The sequence below is a fragment of the Silene latifolia genome, chromosome 3, assembly GCF_048544455.1.
Source record: "Silene latifolia isolate original U9 population chromosome 3, ASM4854445v1, whole genome shotgun sequence".
Lineage (NCBI taxonomy): Eukaryota > Viridiplantae > Streptophyta > Magnoliopsida > Caryophyllales > Caryophyllaceae > Silene > Silene latifolia.
The window spans coordinates 3,649,479-3,664,490 of NC_133528.1; the positions used below are offsets into that span (position 1 = coordinate 3,649,479).

At 34.2% G+C, this 15,012-nt stretch overlaps 1 protein-coding gene across 1 annotated transcript; it reads left to right on the plus strand.

Annotated features, from left to right (window-relative positions):
• Positions 1–3,647: 3,647 nt before the first annotated feature.
• LOC141646809 (DNA topoisomerase 1-like) lies at positions 3,648–12,568 on the plus strand. The gene is made up of 16 exons (XM_074454774.1): positions 3,648–3,957; positions 4,444–5,850; positions 6,000–6,194; positions 6,718–6,798; positions 7,675–7,734; positions 7,850–7,944; positions 8,057–8,213; positions 8,305–8,430; positions 9,332–9,412; positions 9,992–10,082; positions 10,163–10,296; positions 10,876–10,944; positions 11,043–11,132; positions 11,336–11,439; positions 11,545–11,713; positions 12,175–12,568. The coding sequence occupies exons 2-16, from the start codon at positions 4,450–4,452 to the stop codon at positions 12,241–12,243; spliced, it is 2,922 nt and encodes a 973-aa protein (XP_074310875.1). The 5' UTR covers positions 3,648–3,957; positions 4,444–4,449; the 3' UTR covers positions 12,244–12,568.
• Positions 12,569–15,012: the final 2,444 nt, after the last annotated feature.

The following is a 15,012-nucleotide window of genomic DNA, read 5'->3' on the forward strand; positions in this document are numbered from 1 at the left end:
ATAAAATACCCTGATAATATAGCTCATTTTGACTAGTAAAAGTTTTTAACCAACTACCCTAGCAAAAGTTTAATTAAAAAAATAAGTATGAAACATACATGCAAAAATATTATACTCCCTCCTATTCATTCATTTTGTCCCCCTTCTATTTTGCACAAGAATTAAGAAAATGATTTTGGACCACACAAAACACTCTATTCCACTCTACCCCACATGTAATTAAATTTGGACCACACAAAAGTTACCAAAAAAGGAAAGAGGGACAAAAATCCGACTAGCTTCGATAAGGAAAGAGGGACAAAATGAATGAATAGGAGGGAGTACTTTTTTTAGTTTTTCATAATTAAGTTTTGAAAAAAAAAATCCATTTCTATATTTTTTTATTTTTTTCCCAATAATGATTATTTGTTTCTACAAGAAAATATTGTAATTTTTTTTTAACTTTATTACATTTTAGGTTAGATACATATATGTTGGGTGGAATTATTCAATTTCTCGTGAGATTTTTGGTAATGGGTTGAATTTTATTTTATTTTTTTATTGAATTTTCTTTTTTGTGTAAACCATCCGGTGGGCTTAATTACACCATTTAAAATTTGAGGTGTTTAATCTCGCGTTTAGACAAACTAAGGCCCTGTTCTTTTGGACTGAAATTGTCTGAACTGAACTGAACTGAACTGAACTGAACTTAATGGAGCTGAACTGAACTTAATGGAGCTGAACTGAACTGAACTGAACTGAACTGATCTGAACTGAACTGAACTGAAATAATAATAAAAAGATTATATTATTATTATTATTATTATTATTATTATTATTAATAAATATTATAATAAAAATAATACCAATAATAATAATAAATATTATTATAATATTATTCATTAATAATAATAATATATTAATATAATCTAATAATAATAATCTAATAAGATATATAAAAAATAAAATATTAATATAATAATAATAATATATTAGTAATATAAATGATAACATTATTAATAATAATATAATATGTTAATAATAATAACTAAAAAATAATATAATAATAATAATAATAATAGGTCTAATATAATAACTTATTAACATAATAATATTAAATATAATAATAATAATAATAAATATGTGATTAATAATATTAATAATGAGTATATTAATAAAATAATAAATATTAAATAATAACTTATTAATATAATAATATTAAATATAATAATAATAAATATGTTATGAATAATATTAATAATAATAAATATATTAATAAAATAATAAATATAATATAATAATGATAATAATAATAATAATAATAATAATAAATGTATTAAATATAAATATAATGATATAAACAATACGAATTAATTATTAATAAATATAATAGTAATATAATAAATATAAAAATAATAATAATAATAATAATAACAATAGTAAATACATTAATATAAAAATAATAATAAGAATATCAATATCAATAAGAATAATAATAGTAATGTTGAAATAAAAAATCGAATCGATCGAATCGAATCAATCGAATCAATCAATCAATTGAAATCAATCAATCGAATCAATCAATCAATCAATGGAGCAAATCAATCAATCGATTAGAACTAAAATTAAGTCCAAAAGAACAGGGCCTAAAGGGGTTCGATTATTACTTTTGCACCCTTTTTTTTTTTAATTCTATTTAACGTTTTTCAGGAAAACAAATCTAATAATGTCCATGACTATGGAGACTAAAGCCATGTTTGGTAAACGACGGATTAATATTAACATAAACAGGTTACAAAAACAAATTATAATTAGCAGATTTTATTAGCGGGTTTGACTAAAATATATAATTAGCAGAGTTGTTAAGCGTGTTTGGTAATTAGCGATTTCATTTTAGCAGATTGTTTATTTATTTTTTGTAAAATGACCAATTATGGACATGAACAATTAATTAAAAAGATATGTTTCCAAGGATAAAAATGTCAATTTATATCTCCTCCAATCTAGTAATCAAATATGCTTGGGGGGCACCGGGGCAGCATATTGTAAAATAGTAGATTGCGCCCCAATCTACTATTTCAATATGTTAGTTACCAAACACCCAAACAACATATTCATGAGTCAAACACGCTAGGCTCTGTTTGGTAAACAGCGGATTACTATTGGCAGAAGCAGATTGTAAAAGCAGATTATAATTAGCAGATTTTGTTGACAGGTTTGACTAGCATATTTGATTAACAGATTTTGTTAAAGGTGTTTGGTAATTAACATACTTAAATTAGCAGATTATCTTAATCTTTTGTAAAATGACAAATAAGGACATAAATAAATTATTGACTAAATTAATTATTCTATAATAAAGGTAGGATCAATATTTTTAAGGGGTAAAAAGGTGAACATAATTTTTCCCAATCTACTGTTAGAATATGCTGGGGAGAACAGCATATTGTAAAATAGTAGATTCGACCTCAATCTACTATTTCAATATGCTGTTTACCAAACATACCAAATAGCATATTGATTGGTCAAATATGCTAAAAGCCCCAAATATGCTGATTTTTTTTGCAATCTACTGTCTACCAAACACCCCCTAATGTCTTCAATATGCCAAAAAATCACCAATCCGTCGTTTACCAAACACCCCCTAGTAATAAAAGTTGGGTGAGAATCTTAGGATCTCACGCTCATGTACTTATATATGAGGTAATATTGTGGATATGTGGAGATGTTTTGTCTTGAGCGTCTATCAGGCTATGTTGTTTATATTTTAAGTATGTCATGCTAATAAAAAGGGACTAAAAGGTGCATGACCTAATTTTCAGGATTTGTAGGCTATAGGCTATCACGTATAATAACCGGAGGTGTATTCAATTGCATATCTAGGAAGGTAATGCTTACAGGTTTTCCCGTAATTAAAAAAAAAAAAAAAAAAACTTGTACGACAATCTTATACTAATAATCTCGTCATCGAATTGTCCTATACTATAAAAAAATTATACCGGAATACTACAATTTTTAATCTTCTTCAATTTATCAGCTTAAGCATTACTAGACTTTATAAAGCTAACTTCTGACTTATGCTCTGTTAATTTGTGTGGTTGGATAAATTGTCTTGCGACACTAATCTTTTGTAAAAACTTAACTTGAGTGGCGGTAAGTATTCAGATTGGAAGTCATTCATCTCCTCTATGTCATTCTTTCTTTCTCGTTTGTTGAGAATTGCAGGTGCCCTAGACTTGGGATCAAGGTTGATGCTTCTTGGTCAAAGGATGGTAACGCAACGGTAGGATGGATTGTCAGCTCAATGTCTGTTTCTTCTTATTGTGTTTTTTTTGGCAAAAAATTTAGTATGAATGCGTGTCAAGTTGAGCGACCGGAGAGTATTTAAAGCTAACCGAACATTCGACAACTTTCTCTGTATTTTTCGTTTCTCCGTTAGTTTTGCTCCACAAACCCTTACAAAAAAAGGGCGCACCTTATGGCAAAACAAGCTCAACTAATATAATACGGAGTCTTTTTACCTTTGGCAGAAACACAACAAAAAAAAAACATAATTTTGTTTTTGACTTAATTATTTTTAACTAATATAATTATTTAATTTCCAATTATCCACATATTTTCACAATCTTGGACCTTTAAATTCTCATTTTACACTATATCTAAAATTCATAAGACTCATAACCCCACCTCTTCTTTCTCTCTCCCACACCTTGCTTTTGTGTGTTAGTCCTACAAGCAAAGCAACCTAACCTAAACCTGTGAAGACGCCATTTTTTCATCATCTTTAAAAATTAAATAAAATTATAATTAAAATTGAATAAAAAAAATTTAATTTTTTTTAATAAAGATCCTTTAAATCCCTATTTTTTCCGACCAATAAATTCATACAACATTCAGATTTGCAGATTACCCAAAGAAGAATTCTTTCAGGAATCAGTCATTTCTCATCTACCCTTTTCTTGTTCTTGAAAATTGAAGGTACCCATCTTTTTATTTTTCATTTCCCCCCAAATTTAGGTTTTCTAGGGTTTCTCATTTCGTGTGTTATGGAAATGAATTGAATTTGTAATTGCTTTAGTTTAAGAGGTTTAAATTGAAATTGGGGATATGGGTTTTGTTCGGAACTTGAAATTATCATCTGGGTATTTGATTTTTTGCTGATTTAGCTTAGTTTTGTTGGTGTTGTTTTATGGGATTGACATTTTTGTTGCTCGTTGTTTGCAAATTTGAGAACTTTTAGGGTTTGTAATTGGGAGATGTTAAGCCAGTGATTAATTTGTATTATGAGAGAATTTGAGTTGTTTGTTGTTGCATACTCTCTGCATTTTTGTTTTAGATTGTTAATTTGAAAGTTGTATGGGCTTATTTGTTGTTTATTTCATTTATTGAGTATAATAATTTGGGGATGAATGAGTTTGTGCATAAAAATTGACGTTTTTACGTTTCGATTTGCCTACCATATAGTTGGAAATGGCGGTTGAGGCTTATGTGAACCCAAACCTCATGGTTGATGATAGTGATGATGAAGAGCCCTTGGTTTTTACCCGGAGGAAGACGAATTCAGTGAGCACTGAATTAAAGAATTCTTCGTCATCAGTGAAACCCGATAGGCAGTCTGGCCAGCCGAGTTCAGGCATTGGAAACTCGAATGTTAGGAATTCGAGTGCCTTGAAAGGGAAGACGGTTCAATCTACTAAGCCACCTATTGGAACGCTAAGGTCACCACCTCCATCTTCTGGAACACAAAAGTCACCACCTCCATCTTCCGGAACACAAAAGTCACCACCTCCATCTTCCAGGCCCCAAAAATCACCACCTTCTTCTTCTAGACCATCGCCATCTCCTCCTCCGTCAAGACCAGCTTCTACTAAACCGCCTTCAGTAAATGGTACATCTTCGGCAAATCACCAAGTGAAAAGGGCGAATTCGGTTCAACTTAAAGACGATAAGCGGTCTCCCATTTCAGTTAAAGATAATAGGGGCCCTCCTCTTGCAACTAAACGGGATAATTCAGTTTCAGTTAAGAAGGAAAAGCGTCCAATTGATGACTCTGAGGACTCTGATGATGATAAGCCACTCAGTGCACGAAGTGCGGTTGGGCCACAAAAGGGAAAAGCCAGGATGGTTGATAAGGAGGTCAAGTTATCAAAAAGTGATTCTGAGGATTCTGATGATGACAAGCCTCTTAGCTCTAGGATTGACAAAGGGAGGGCTTCAGATGGGTTGCCAGAGACCCAAAAATTAAAGGGTAGGGTCAAACCACCAGAGGATTCAGATGATGAAAAACCTTTATCATCTAGGTATCAGGTGAAAAGCAATGCAGGGACGTCCTCTGGCAAGTATGATGATTCTGATGAGGAAAAGCCCTTGGCTTCTAAGCTTCAAAATGGATTCATTAAAAGGGAAACTCAAAATAAGGTCCCAGTAAATTCAGCTAAAAGGCCTATAGGTCAGGCCCCTTCTGGTCAATCTTCGATTAAGAAAGTGAAGATTTCAGAAGCATCCACCTCAACCAAAGTTAAGCAAACACCAGGGAAAAGTGAGGCCGAAGACGACGATGACAATACTCCTATTGCTCAACGGGTGAATAAAGCTGCTGCATCCAGTTCAGGCAGTAAGCCAGTGCTTGCAAAGAAAAAGGTTGATAAAGTTGATTCTTCCAAGTTGAAAAAAATCAACAAGAAGTCAAAGAAAATTATAAAGCAATCACAATATTCTAGGTCGTCAAGAGAGTTACCTAGCTCTGGTGATGGGCAGAAATGGACCACACTAGTTCATAGTGGTGTCATCTTTCCTCCGCCGTACACACCTCATGGTGTCAAGATGTTATATGATGGTAAACCGGTCACCCTGACACCTGAACAGGAAGAGGTGAGTCTTTTCTTCTTAATGCCTCTAGGCCTCTAGGGTTTGGATCTTTGGTTCCTTGTTCTAATAAATTTGCTTGCGGTTGAGTTCGGCACTCAGACTGGTAACTTGTTCTATTATTCTTCTAAGTTTTACCCAACGTTTGTTCGCAGGTGGCCACTATGTATGCTGTGATGCTGGAGACAGATTATGTACAGAAGGAAAAATTTAATGAGAACTTCTTCAGTGACTGGAAGAAGCTTCTTGGCAGGAATCATGTAATTCAAGAGCTTAAAAAATGTGATTTTAGGCCAATACATGAATGGCATCTAAGAGAGAAGGAGAAAAAGAAATTAATGACCACTGATGTAAGTATCACGTTATAGAATATTTATTTAACATATTCGATCCACCTTTTCGATGATTAACCTGCTAACAATCTTGAATGAAATAGTCTTCATGACTATCATTAGTTTTAGTGACTTGACCAATTTGATTATAGTTCTGCAATTGACAATGAGCATTATTTCTTTGCTCCTAAATATTTAATGCCTACTTGCTTTGAAGTTGGTGAATGCACGGTTTTTTGTGCTTGTTGATCCAAGCAGATAATTGTTTGATAGCTGTTTGTGTGAAGTGTTATAGTTGTTAATATATGTAAATGTTCAGGGTCATGGTTTTACAAAACTGGACTCATCTTTACATTGATGTGACTATTTTGCACGATACCTTACATGTCATATTATGTCACAAGCTTTTAGTTTGTTCTGTTTTCACTTTCACCAATCAATGAATGTTCCTGATGCTTCCGATGAACTCCACAAAGAGATTTCAGGATTTATATTTAATCATTTGGCTCTTGTATAATAACAAGGATGACCATTGTTGCAGGAGAAGAAGGCTTTGAAAGAGGAGAAATTGAAACTAGAAGAAAAGTATATGTGGGCTATTGTTGACGGTGTCAAAGAAAAGGTTACCTCTTAATTTCTCAACATGTTCTAATATTATATGATAGATACAGTTCTACTTTAAAAAATGAATTTCCCGCTCTCCCATACCCACATGCCTTTTTTCGTCTTTGTAAAGGAAAGCATATATTATTTCACCATGTTGGCTGTCATAGGAGCAGGAATTAATATTGATTTGTTCAGGCCGTTATCTCTAAGGAGTAATTCATCTGAGTCAATGAAAGGATTGTTGATGCTTTATTTAAATTCTTTTGGTGAGTGGTGACTGGTGAGGGTAGGGAGAGAAACTGTTTTATTTTCATTTTAGCCTAGGACACACAATTCCTTTTCCATCCTGATAGAAAATTTAAATATTATTGAAGCATTGAAGAAGTAATGGCATTTTAGAAGAGAAACACCTTCCGTCACTAGTTCACGAGTTCTTGACTTCGCAATGGAATGTTACCATGAGAAATCTGAGAGTTCAGTTAACTTATATACAAATCAAGCTGATGCTGTTAGAGGAACCTTTGAAAGCTTCTTGATGTTCACGAGTTCTTGACTTCGCAATGGAATGTTACCGTGAGAAATCTGAGAGTTCAGTTAGCTTATATACAAATCAAGCTGATGCTGTTAGAGGAACCTTTGAAAGCTTCTTGATGTTCTGTACCACATACTCACTGGAAACAAAATGTCCAATCCATCTTATTTTATCTTTTTTTTTTTCCTTCGTGATTTGAGTGCCACTGAATGATGCAATGAAAGTAATTTTGTTGTTAATTATTACTGTTGTTTAGTTTCTTTTGTACTAAACCATTATATGTAATTATGCTTGCTCAAACTCAAATTTGTGTGCTGTATTCCAATATTGAATCTGAAATTGTGTTGTTATCATTTTCAGGTAGGAAACTTCAGAGTGGAGCCTCCTGGGTTATTTAGGGGCCGTGGCGAGCACCCAAAGGTCTTTGAATAACTTCTCCCTTTTTCTTCCAGCCTCCCTGTAGTAGATTCGGTGTAATGCTAATGCACTGTGATATTATTATGCATTTCTTTATTCTTCTAATTTTGTAACACAGATGGGAAAGTTAAAAAAGCGTATATATCCAAAGGACATTACTATAAACATAGGGAAGGATGCTCCTATTCCACAATGCCCCATTCCAGATCAGAGGTGGTTTGATATTTTATTATTTATCTTTTTTATATGTTGGTTGAAATTGCAAAGAAATAGCAAATCTGTTTATTTCTGGGAGTGTGTTAAGACGTGTCATCTTGCTTGGCAGCTGGAAACAAGTAAAGCATGATAACACAGTTACTTGGTTAGCCTACTGGCATGATCCAATAAACCCAAAAGAGTTCAAGTACGTGTTCTTGGCAGCCAGCAGTACATTGAAGGGTCAGAGTGACAAGGAGAAATATGAAAAGGCGAGAAAGTTAAAGGTAACTGCTTACATATCCGACTCCGAGTTTCTGGTAGAATTTTTGAGCTTAGAGTCAAATTTTTGTATGATGCTTGCTTTATCAAGTGCAGGACTACATTCAAGGTATAAGAACAGCATACACTAAAGATTTTGCCAGCAAAGATATGACTAAACGACAAATAGCTGTTGCAACCTATCTAATTGATAGGCTGGCACTCAGGGCGGGTAATGAGAAGGTATAAATTTAGGCCGCTTCAATCAGGAAGTCTAGACTCTAGACTCTTTCAGCTATTTTCTATTCTGCTATAAATGGATATTCTGACTTTTAGGACTTGAGCTCAAAAACAAATCTTTTTGGAGCTAATTAGACCATGATTCTGTCCGTCATGTCATTATCCATGCCTTGTCTCTATATATTTGAAGGCTGTATCATGCACTGAAGATTGTGTGTCAACAGTCATTTTAGCTTATGTGTGGGTCATATATCAACTGAAAATTTTCCTAGGTAAATAGTTCATATAATAACCCAGAAGTATGAAAGAAATCCAGACTTCGATTTTAAAACCTATAAGTTTACCTGGCTTTTGTATTATGTTTCACTCCCCTTTTGTTTTTCACTTTTTCTTTTCTATTTTTCGCATTTTTGAGGTGTGCGTTCACCCATAGACGGTTCTAAAGGCTGATTCATGTCAGCCGACCCCAAATCATTTTGGGATTAAGGCTCTGATGTTGTTGTTGTTGTATTAACCCAGAAGTCTTGAAAGAAGGATTGTGCAGCTTCATCATTATAGAGAGTTGATGAGTTTGCTTCCCTAAAAAGGCAGTGATCTAATTCTTCAATTAAAACCACACGGGTCTATAATGCCGTTGGTCTATAATATGTTGTTCTAGCGTACACTCCCTTGTCAGTCCAAATAATTCCATGGTTTGTATTTCTGCTGTGTTAGTCCAGTTGTATTTTGAGACCGATTTCATTTCTCGTTTGGTCCTCGAAGATCTAGTTGGCTTTGACTTATCATCATATCTTTAGTTTTTACTTCAACCTTGTTTTAGAGTTACTCTTCTCAGCCACCACATATTGAACACACTCTTTTCAGCTCTGGAGAGTTTAATTTTGTGACACTTAATGCATTACAGGATGATGATGAAGCAGATACTGTTGGTTGTTGTACATTGAAAGTGGAAAATGTAAAAACTTTACCACCAAACATATTGGAGGTATGATCATTTCTACTCTGGATGTAAGGCTCAACTGCTAATGTTGTAATTAGTCATCTACAATATTTGTTGTTTGTGTGTCTCCCTCTCCCATTTCCTATCCCTTTTTCCTTCATCTACCTTGCTCTCCTTTTCATTTTCATTTGTCTTTTACGGTGGAGGGCTATTATTTAAAAAGCGTGCATGAAGTCTTACTAAGGCACTAGCCAAAGCTCCATGGTGCAGCTTATGTTTGCTTTTGCATATGTGGCTAACAAGGCGTACTCCTATGCAATTTCATGTTTCTTCTATTTTATGACGCAAGTAGCTTTATAACTTCTCTCAATCTGAAAAGGGGTATAGCTCCGAAGTTTGCTTTAAAATATAATTTTCTCTACAAAGATAGTAAGCCTCGTGTGCGTGAAGCGTGCACCTTCACCTCGCTCCTTATATCGCACCTTATAAAACTAAAAGATTGAAGGTGGGATGGGGTTGGGTAGAATGGCAGCAGGACGGGGTGTTTTGCATGTGTTGACAGGTAGCCATTATTTCGCACTCTTTAAATAAATCATGAATTGATGGAACTTTGCTGGTTTCCAGTTTGATTTCCTTGGTAAAGATTCAATCAAGTACTACAAACAATTTGAAGCTGAGCCTCTAGCATACAAAGCTGTTGAGCAATTCAGACAAGGTTTGGAACATGGACTACTTTTTTATCTCGAGCTGTTTGTTTGTTAAATCATAATAAATGGTTGTAATTATTTTCTACAGGAAAAAATGGTAGTGATGATCTCTTTGATAAGCTGGACACTAGCAAACTGAATGCCCATCTTAAAGAGCTTATGCCTGGTCTCACTGCCAAAGTTTTCCGTACATTTAATGCGTCTTACACGCTGGATGACATGGTAAGTCATCAACTATGATACTACACCTGTGGGTAAATGTATAAATATTTTTTGGGAAGTTATTTAATAAGTTGGTCTTCGCTCTTCATGGTTGGTGCTGTCAAGGCCTATATCACTGAGTCTGACATACATGTGTTTTACATGGCCCACACGGGTGTGCGTCTAAGTGTCAAGACGCTAGTTGTTATATACTACAAATTCAGGTTTAAGACCAAGTGTCCAAGCATCTAGTTTAGGACCTCTTGCAGTTACGTAATTTTTGGATACTAAATGATTGAGTGTAGGACCTCTATCTGATCTTCCGAAGTTGTCAATGGTATTAAATCTAGTCGTCTTCTTTGAATTGCGGCGGAGTTACCAAGGTTTTTAAGGTTAATCCGATGACCAAGACCATGGGGGGATATTTGATCCCTAGCTCAAGTATCAACAAATATCTTATACCATGTTTTTGTCGAACCTCAACACCTCCTCGTACCCAGCTGCTTAAGTATAACTTTAGAAGGATCCCCCATCTTAAAAAAATTAACACAGATAAGCTAAGCACACACTTTTCTCAAAGTTTTTTTTTGTTTATAATAGATTGCTCAAGGGGCAGGAAGTGGAGAGGTGCCAGAAAAAATCGCAATTTATCAGCATGCCAACAAGGAGGTATGTTGAGTAATCTGCATTCCGTGATAACTTCTTTTCTAATTATTGATTCATGTTCAAAGGCACGAGTTCTCATGATGGCCATTATCTTGTTGCAGGTGGCAATAATCTGTAACCATCAACGTACTGTATCCAAAACTCATAGTGCACAGATGGAAAGGCTCACTACCAAAATAAATGAATTAAAGGTACCATTTTGTTTTAACTTAAGAGGCTAGGGAGGTAGCGTTTTTGTCCTATATTATTGGCATATGTACTTACCAAAAAATGCTGTGTTTTTGGAGTATTTTTGGTGGCGTTTTTCATTCCTCAATCTTTGCTCTTTTGGGAAAATTTAGTGATTACATGCTTGTCCGGTTTAATGTTTTGGACGCTGATTCTATACATGTAGGATGAGTTGAGTGACCTAGAGACTGATTTGGCCCGGGCAAGAAAGGGGAAACCGCCATTGAAGGATCGTGATGGAAAGCAAAAGAGAAACCTGAGCTCAGAAGCGTAATTAACCCTGTGCCTTTATCTGTGTATTATTTTTCGGTTAGTGTAAATTGTTACCTTGGGTTTTTTGCTTGACAGAAGTTTTTTTTTTTTGTTATGGTTTAGGATTGAGAAGAAGATACACACCACAAAGGCGAAAATAGATAAATTGGAGAGGGATATGCACTCAAAAGAGGATCTCAAAGAAATCGCCCTAGGCACATCAAAGATTAACTATCTTGATCCTCGGATCACTGTCGCATGGTGCAAAAGAAATGAAGTTCCCATCGAGAAGGTAAATTTGGATTACGTTTCCATTTTATTTAGGCACTACGAGTTTACGCTTATCCCACCATCTCCCCTCTCTCCATTTTCATCCTAACCACAACCATCTAGCCTAGCCTCCCACTATCTCCAATTTTTTCGTAGTTTGGCCTTTTAGAGTAGACGATAAGGGTGATTGGGAATGTGGCGGGTGGAAGGGTAAAGTTAATGATAAATATTCAAACTCCACTTGCATCACTTCACCTATAAAACCAATCCAAAAGCAAACAAAAATATAGATGAGAAAAAAGGAGTGGATGAAAGAGTCGTCTCTGATGGGGTGCTAACCGTAACCATATTTAGATACTTTTTAAAAGAAAGGTCCCTAAACAACGTTGTTTATTACGCTCTTTGTATTCTTCAAGTAGTAGCATATTTGTTTTTCTACGGTTAATGAAATTTCTGTAACTCGCTTGTGGTGCACATTTGTAGCTCTTTAACAAGTCCCTGCTAGCAAAGTTCGCGTGGGCAATGGACGTCGATCCCAGCTTTAGATTCTGATGGGGGGTATTGCATTTATCTCATCTCCTTTCTTCAGCTCGTGTCATCACCTACTCATCCAGTTTCTTTCAGACGATTCCTGCTTCACTAACATTGCTCTGCAGGATTCTCGAGATGATCATTCTGGGGTTTATCCCCATTGTTACCGAGTAATACTTTAAGAAATTTTTTTCTCTCTTTATCTGGGACGATGAGTAAACTTTGACGAAATATTTAGCTGATTATGGTTGTAGGCATTCTAGTGTCGGAACATTTTCAATGATATTCAACAACTCAACAGAATGAAGGAATTTGTTCTTTTAATGAAGTTGGTTAATTGTCTGAATACCAGTTTTGTAGTGTCGGAGCAAATACTGAATGTCAGGTTCGTTTTAGAAGTGTCGATTCTTGTCGGACGTTTTTTGTTTTCTTTACTTCCAAGTATAGTTGGGAATTCTATATTTTTTTGTTTCCCTTGGTGAAGAGTGGTAATCCACCATAGTCGTTTCCTTAGAGCATCCGCAACAATGGGGCTCCCCATATTTTCTCTTTCCTTTTCCTATTCGTCCACCTCATTTTCCACTAACTTTTTCATTTACCTTCCCCATTTCATAACTATATCTCTGCAACAATGGGGTTCCTCAACAATATTTTTATATTTGACAAGGATGATTAGAATTTATTAAATAAATCGATTATTAAGATTTTAATTACCAATTTTAATTAGTTAATTATATTGATAACTAATTTATTATTGTTAAGTATTTTTTATTTTTAAGTAATTGAGTTAATAAGTTGATTAATTCCGAAAATAAGACAAGAAAGATAATTTTTTAAATTTGAAACTAAACACGAGAAAGATAAAACAACCACGCTAAATAGATTTGAAGTTACAAACTCAAATGTACTTCATCCAACCCGACTCGATTCTACTCTATTTTGCTCTAAATAATCCTGCAAAAGTAGAGGAACCCCAACAATTATTTATTTATTAGAGCATGACCCACTTTTTCATTTGGGAAGCTCCTCCAAAAGTAGAGGAACCCCAAATGTTGGGGAGGTTGGCGCAATGATGAGGAGCCCCATATGAGGAGAAAAAGTGCATATGGGGAGGCACTTCCCCACCTTTGCGGATGCTCTTAGTGCGTACTGGTAATTACCGCGAGTGTAAATGATGGGCTGTAACTGTAAATTGCCAATGGTGGTGGCTGGTGATAGCCTGATAGGTGATTGGTGGGATCACACGAGTACGGTACGGAAGTTTTTAGCCCATGGAAAACCTAATTATGAAGCTTTGGACAAGTTAAAAAGTTTTTAGGTCATGAACAACACCAAATTTCATTTACTAGTTTATCCCTTCATTAACTCGCAAGTAAAATAAATTTAATAGTTTAAATGTTATGTTATGTTAAATGGATAGTCGAAAACCTAACTACTTCCTCTGTTCCGGTCATTTTTTGTCCTTTTCTGTATTGGAGGGTTTCAGTCAATTGTTGTCCTTTTTATTTTGAAATTGAACTTAATGGGCAATTTGATCATTCATACTCAATTTGTTCCACTTGTCATTTTGTAATTGACCCATTTCTCTTTCCTTGGCTTTTGTGTCAAAACTAAAGGACAATAATTGTCCGGAATGAAGGGAGTAGATAAGTTAATTAATAATCTAAAAACACAAACAAAAAGTATTACAATTCACAAGGAAGATCAGATGAGTACTTGAAATTAAAAGATTAACTAGTTTTAAACCCGTGCAATTAAATTGCACGGGTATGTATTTGGGCCGGTATTAATATTTTTGGATGTATTTTTTTTCTTGTATTTCTATTCTATTTATCTAGTTGGTCTAAATCAATCTCTAATAAAATGTTTAAACTTGTTACAAATACGTGTTCACATGCAATGGTTTAAGAGAAAATAACGTAATCTACTATTGTAAATAAAATTTGCCTACATAAAAAACTTTACATCCCGATAAAAGAAATATAATTTAATAATGGTAAATTTCATAAAAATAACCCAACCTTTTAATAATCTTCTCAAATTAACCCAATCTTTCTACTTAAACAATAATAACCCAACCTTTTTATCCATCCAACAAAAATAACCAAAATAACCCATTCTTCACTTGGTGTTGAATCTACAGCAGTAACAGCACCAAAACCCCATATGGATCCACCATCTTCAAATTTTTCGATTTTCGATCTTAATCAGGTGAACACCACCACCCCTAAAACCTGAACAAATCATGAACTAATAGGAAATATACTGACAACAGCCGTCAGTTTAATGTATGTGATGAGATAATCGAACAATAGATAAACTTTAATGGAAATGATATCAAGGAAATACTAGTTGATTGATTTTACGAAAGTTGCATTTTTGTTCTGGTAAGCCAAGTACCCATAAAAGAAGAGTTAGATGATATGCGCCGATGTAAATAAAAGAAAATTCGGACTTTTGACCAATTTAATCAATTCCCAGTTTATTCATTGATTTCCTATTTGAATTTGTTGTAGGGTTGTATTATACCAGTAAATATGTATTGAATGGTTTAAAGAAAGAAATCAATCTATATGATATCAGTAACATTTTTCGGCGTTGTTATTCACTTGGTTGAGGCCATAAACCAAAAAATTCAAAGATGGCTGTTTGAAGTTTAACCACGGGAATTCTAAGTTAACTTGGTAATGGTGGATTTGGGTTATTTTTGTTGGAGAGGTGAAATGGTTGGGTTATTATTGTTTAAGTAGAAAAGTTGGGTTAATTTTAGAAGATTATTAGAAGGTTGGA

Bases quoted from the DNA above. Each gene is read 5' to 3' on its own strand.
- LOC141646809 (XM_074454774.1), top strand. From the start codon at position 4,450: ATGGCGGTTGAGGCTTATGTGAACCCAAACCTCATGGTTGATGATAGT. The intron at 5,851-5,999 runs GTGAGTCTTTTC...GTTTGTTCGCAG, and splicing joins TGACACCTGAACAGGAAGAG to GTGGCCACTATGTATGCTGT. The intron at 10,083-10,162 runs GTTTGGAACATG...TATTTTCTACAG, and splicing joins TGTTGAGCAATTCAGACAAG to GAAAAAATGGTAGTGATGAT.